The sequence below is a fragment of the Bidens hawaiensis genome, unplaced genomic scaffold (assembly GCF_021521415.1).
Source record: "Bidens hawaiensis isolate Kalapana, Puna unplaced genomic scaffold, B.hawaiensis_p1.1 tig00021498_1, whole genome shotgun sequence".
Taxonomy (NCBI): Eukaryota; Viridiplantae; Streptophyta; class Magnoliopsida; order Asterales; family Asteraceae; genus Bidens; species Bidens hawaiensis.
The window spans coordinates 91457-98193 of NW_027493335.1; the positions used below are offsets into that span (position 1 = coordinate 91457).

At 34.0% G+C, this 6737-nt stretch overlaps 1 protein-coding gene across 1 annotated transcript; it reads right to left on the bottom strand.

Annotated features, from left to right (window-relative positions):
- LOC143563560 (parthenolide synthase-like) lies at positions 1-2258 on the bottom strand. Its single transcript, XM_077051074.1, has 2 exons — positions 1351-2258; positions 1-642 (listed from the first exon to the last, which is right to left on the bottom strand). Exons 1-2 carry the CDS (start codon positions 2245-2247, stop codon positions 31-33), a joined length of 1509 nt encoding a protein of 502 aa, XP_076907189.1. The 5' UTR covers positions 2248-2258; the 3' UTR covers positions 1-30.
- Between the last annotated feature and the right edge of the window lie 4479 nt (positions 2259-6737).

Here is a 6737-nt window from a genome sequence, read left to right on the forward strand (position 1 = left end):
ACGTTGGTACGAGATCGACTAGATAAAGGCTTACTTATGCCTTGTGGGTATAAGGACAAGGGGGCCTTTATTTCTTAAAACCGGGGTACCTATTTCTTCTATGATCAAATCTTCAATCTTCATTCCATAAGGAAGTTCCCAATCGAACCAATAAAGAAGGTTTGCGATCACGAACTCTATATTTCCCGGAGCTGTATTCTTTGCTGGGCAGGATCTTCGCCCCCCTCCAAACGGAAGCATCTCAAACCTATCGTATCCAAAATCAACATCCGGATTTGCAAACCTCTCTGGATAAAACTCGTGTGCGTTCTCTCCCCACGTGCGTGGATCTCTTGCTAGCCCCCAAGCATTGATTAATACAACCGTGCCAGGAAAAACATCATAGCCAACAATTTGAGTTTGGTTTACACATGCGTGCGGAATCAAGTATGGGGCAGGCGTGTGGAATCTAAATGACTCTTTGACAACCATTTTCAAGTATGTCATTTTTGTGGTATCTAGTTCTTCTACATTTTGTATTTCTCCAGCGCAATTACGGATTTCACTTTGTAGTTTTTCCATCACTCTCGGATTCTTAATGATCTCGTACATTACCCACGTCAAGGCCAGAACAGACGAATCAATTCCTCCCATAAGTATATCCTGAAATAATAGGAGTTGGTACTTGATTTTAAAATTTTGTAAAATGTTTAAAATTGCGAAAGTAAACATTTTTTTATTTAGATCGACCAGTCTGATGCAATCTAAAATAACCCCTTTTTAATTGACATGTTTTTAATACAAATTAACCTATTCTGACTCAAATCAAATGTGTTAGTTGGATTAACTTTGCTACTTTCATTGTAGATTAAAAAGTGTAACCATTGTATAATAATCTAAATTACCGCCCCCTCGCCCGCCCGCACTTTTTGCCACCTCTAGGGTTTAATCACTAGGGTTTCTTTATTTACATGGTAATTATAGTAATAGAAAATTGAAAATTTTGTTGTTAAATACTTAAACTTTAGTGACACAAACACTAAATGTCATTAGAAGTGTATGGCAAGCAAATATGGCATACATAAAGTGCCATTAAAACACAAATTTCGATGACACAAGTACTAAATGTCATTAAAAGTGTGTACCAGGCAAATATGGCATACACAAACCACCATTAAAACCTAAATTTTAGTGACACAAATGCTAAATGCCACTAAATGTGTATGCCAGACAATTGTGGCATACGTAAAGTGCCTTTAAAACCTAAAATAGTGACACAAAGCTAAATGTCATTAAAGACGGGTGTCACTAATGGCATTTTTTTTAGTGATCAGACCTCTAAAAGAAAACATAATAAAATAGACTTTTTACCATCATAAGAGCTTTTAAATCTGCAATAGTCGGTCGATAACCAGAAGCATTTGCTTTAGAAGACATGTCAAGTACAGTATGGACAAAATCTTTGTCCTCATCACTTACATCTTCAACTTTATTTTTGAGATGGTCATCAATGATTGTGTCAATGAACCTATCAAGATTTCTAAATCCTTCATTCAGCCGACGATTCCATCCACTAATTCGATCTATAAAATAACCCAACCATGGAAACGAATCACCAACGGATCCATTCAATAATCTTATGGTTTCATCGAGCATAAAATCTATTGACGGACCGTCTAGCAGTTCTCCATAGCTCTTACCAAACGCTACCTTACACACCTTATGCTTTACTATTTCTAGGAACATACTACTTAGATTCACCTCGGTGTTAGGTGGATTTAATGATAAAGAATGGATGATGCTCTCCATCTCTGTCACCAATACATGATTAGTCAGTTTAGCTCTCTTGGGACCGAGGAACTCGGTTACCAAAAGCTTGCGCATCTCTCTCCAGTGATCGTTGTGTGGCGAGAAGGACACATCATTAAAATTGTATGTTAGTAGTTTGGTAGCTTGGAAAAATGCGCGTGAACAAAAATTGTGATCTTGAGTTTTCAAGACTTCTTTGGCCATATCAGAAGAAGAGATGATAAGGAAGGGTTGTGAACCAATTTGGATTTGCATAACGGGGCCGAATTGTTTAGAAAGTTGCCAAAAGGCCTCATGACGAGGCTTACCGAGTAGTTGGTGCAAGTTTCCTAGTATGGGAAGTTTTGGAGGGCTTGGGGGAAGCTTAGCTTTGGATGAGTTCTTGGATTTTATGGTACTATAAAGAAATATGCAGAAGATGGAGAGGGCTAATACTGCCCATTCTGTTAAAATGGCCATGTGATAGGTTTAATTTGCTGATGGTGGTATTACAAGTTACTCCTTTGTCTATTTATAATGGAGGTTCACTTTTTTTCCACTTTTATTACTTCTTTTTAAAATAGTGATTTTCTTGTGTGTTAGGTCATCGCACCCTTCAAATTTTAAGAGAGCCCATTGCCCCAATATGGCCGGACTATGTGGTCTAAGCAAGCCTCCGCCGGTAAGTGGCCTAACACTTTCGGTGACGGTGTGACTGGTTTATGGCGTCTTTAGATTTGGTTCATTTGGGTGAGTGGTGGCGTCTGCCTACATACAACTCACGATTTGATACATCAAGCTGACGGGATTATGTACACTAATTGTTTAGTGATCAACGGTTATCACTTCTTACCCTACAGCTTATATGACCATATATTTGTTTCGTAATTTGTTATTTGTATAGTTATTTATTTTGGGAAAGGTTAACGTACAAATGAAATTAACGTGCTAAATGTGATAATCAAGTAGAGTAATTATGTAATTACATCATAGAGTAATTATCATAGAGCAATTACATAATTACTTTACTTATATATATAATTACTCTACTTGATTCTCACGTTTAGCACGTTATTTTATTTGTATTTGATCCAAACCCTATTTATTTTAGACATCAGTTTATGATTCGTTTGATTGTGTTATGAACTTATGATCATGATAATATTAACCGTATCACTTCCGCTGCCCTTTGACTTTGAATCAACATTTAATATGACAATAAATATTAATCGTATTGTTTCCACTACCCCTTATAACATTATCATATCATGTTTGCTTCCTTCTTATCAGTTTTACTAAGTTGCTATTGTTCTTCCATTACAAAGTAAGTTCTGGCTCAGCGGTGATAATTTTTATTGTTGTTTGCTTTGCTTATGTAGCAGACTAGCACGAACTCAAGAGATTCATGGGGATACGTGGAAAGAAACTAGAGATTTTAATATCAACGAGTTTTATACCCGTGCGTTGCGACGAATGGTAACCACGCATGAGTTTACATGATGTTTTAGCGTATCATAGTTGACTATCGAAATGCAGCCATAATCAAATTTGAAGTTATAACCACTAAGCTAACTATAAAACAAAAAAAAAACAATTGTAAGAGTAAATATATAATTATATATATTTAGATGTACGTGGCAATTATAATCATTTATATTACAACAGTTTTTATCTCTCGTATTACGGGAGTTGTTTTATATTATTTGTTTCTAATATTTATTTGTTTTTTGAATTTTTTTTTATTCTATGAAAGTTAATAATATTCTTATGATTTGATGATAAATTGTTTCACAAATAAATGAGATGTTATAAATTGGTTTAAAAGCTTTATGGGTTTGATGAAACATAAGACCCGTTTATTTTTTTTACTATAAAATTGGTTTTTTTAATTATAAATTATATATATCTTTTTTTAAATAAATCATATATTAATTTTCAGTATATCCCTACTTTATACTATTTTTATATCAAATATTTGGTGAGATTAGTTTTTATTTAATAAGATGTTATAAACCGTTTAAGAAATATCTGGGTTTGATAAGACCCACACCCATAAATTTGGGTCAAATGCATGAGAAGCCTCAACTTAAAAATTAAGCAAACCTGGTGACTCCAAAAAAAGGGAAACAAACACATCGCGACACGTAGGATTTTTATGTTTATGTTTATATATATTACTAGTTTGATCCTCTCGTGTTACGGGAGTTTATTTAAGTTTTTGTTTTTAATCGTTTTGCTATTTTATGATAATTTATTATATTTTTAACGTAGTTTGTTTTAATTTAATACATATATATTAGTTTGTTATTATATTTTTTTGCGTTTGGGTATTTTCAATTGAGATGTGTAGATTTTTTAGATTTTTAACGAACAAAAATACACGAACACGAACATGTTGATTTTTTTCAATAAACAAACATGAACACAAATATTTGTCTAATGAAAAAGGGGGACGTTGATGTAGTTGACGATGACGGGTAGTATCGGAAGTTAACCGGCGATGGAGATGATAGACCAGCAATGGAGAACATGTAAAGAAGATAAATTAAATTAGGATTTGAGAATGAAAGTATTTACCAATAAATAAAATCTTATAACCCATTTGAGAGCTTTTAGGGTTTGGTAAAACCCATAACCCGTGGAAATTATTCTTTGATGATTAAAGGGTTATTTCACAAATAAATGAGATGTTATAACCCGTTTAAGGGTTATCCGGGTTTGGTGAGACCCATAACCCGCGAAAATTATTGTTTGATTATGAAAGAGTTTCACAAATAAATGAGATGTTATAACCCATTTAAAACCTATCTGGGTTTGGTAAGACCCATACCCGCGATTTTGGGTCAAATGCATTGAACTTCATCATCAAACTTAATGTCTAGTGATACTAATCGGGACAAGATCGAATTAAGATTATTAATATGCATTGTAATAGACCCACCATCTTTCAGTTTTGTTGCCACTAGCTATCAGATAAGATAGACCTTATTCGATATTGTAGGCTTCTCATACATGTTGGATAGTACCTCCATCATACTACGCGTTGTGGTTTCCTTCATGATGTTAAACGTCACATCTTACGACAACTATAAAGTTATACAAGTCCTAGATTTCTTCTCTAACTCCTTCCGATCTAGTTCTGGCAATTTTCTAGTTTTTCATCTTTAAGCACTATATCCATCAACCCATAAGTGAAGAGAGAAAATATATTGATTTGTTGTAAACTTAGAGAAATAAAGGTTGCTCATATTTATTTTTATAATATTTTATTGAATTGGTTGTGAGTAAATGAGAGAAAAAACTATAATGATAAATGTATAAATAAGTATTATTTAATTGAACAAGAAATCTTGCTTCTTGCTACTAACATCCACACCAATCGATGGTAAGAGTGAAGAAGAAATGGAAGTTTCCATATTAAAATATTCTTAGGAGTGGTAGGCTATGAAAACTTTGAAATCAGGTTCACCAAATATATAGGCAATCCAAGCTGTTCATTTGGGCTTTACAATTATGACATTTTGTTCTTAGGATAAATAGGAGGGAAAATTTATAGAATTAACGGATCTAGGTCTCCTCTGTGGGCTTGGGTGGTAGTATTTTTACAGGCCAAACTGCATTAAAAGTTGTTTATGTAAAGTGATCAAACACATAAAAGATGTGTCTTGACAATCAATATGTGTTTATATCATTTACATTTTATTGTTACAAAACGTGTTGTTCCGGACACGCAAACCGGCCCACGCTAGACCGTCCCAGGTCCATCACGTGAGAGGTAAATCAGCCTCACTCAGCGGCAAGACGATTGGCACTTAGGATCGGTTTCGAACCCACCACCTCTAGGTTATTGTTCCAAGTCTTACGCCTCCTTAACCAACTGAGCTACACAGCGGGGACTCATTTACATTTTATACTTTTGGTTTCCAAGCGCATGAAGCTATAGAGCTACTATGATGTTTAGTAATGTTATGACATCACGATCTATATATATATATATATGAATGTTAATTGTAAATGACTTTGTTTTGTTATCCCAAAAGGGCTAGTGTCACTACTTGTTATCCGTTACTTCTACATTCGTTGAGAGAAAAATGAATGAATTGAGTCTTTTCACGTTATCACGGAAAAAGGGGATAGACTCTTAGTCAATTTTGACCGAATATCAATGTGAACACCATCTTTTAATGAATAAAAAAGATTTGTTGTTACAAGAAAGAAGTTCAAAGGTGATTGACCAACTTCCCTGTATAATTTTACCTTTTTAATGTTGAAATTAACTTTGGTTCGTGTATTTGTTTGACCGTGGTTATGAATAAAATGTCGCTATTCAGAAAAAAAAAATCATAAATAATGTTATACACACATTAAAATACAAGGACTCAAGCTAGTATGCTTGATTGATTGGCCCATAATTAGTTTTTTAATGTTAAAAGGAGCTAGCTCATTTTGAAAGTTAAAAAGACTTTCTCGTGGTTCTAACAGCTAAAGAAAAAGCTCCTTCGTCGTTTTTTGGCATTAATTTTCGCGTTCACATTAGATTGTGAAAGTGAAAGCACAATTTAGTGATTTACTTTTTGCAATTTATTTAACATCCGATTGTATAGTATGCTTATGTTATATTCTCGATACCACCATCTAATCATCAAGCCACCACGTCATCACCACCTGAACACCATCATCTAACCATTGTTGCCGCCGCCACCAACACCAACGTCGCACCGTTGTTACACCCCAACCTAAAGCGGGATATATTGGGACGTGAGCTGGTTATTCACGGCCCTCAAGATACTATTATGCAATATTAAAGGTGACAATACCTATTAAATTTAATTAAATATTCAAACGAATCAAATACAAACGAAGTACATAACTTAGAAATAAAGCAAACACAATAATTTAAATTAAACTAGTCTTGATTTATTCTTCTAACTTAATTCTTCACTAAGTCTTCACCAACTTACATTAAATAT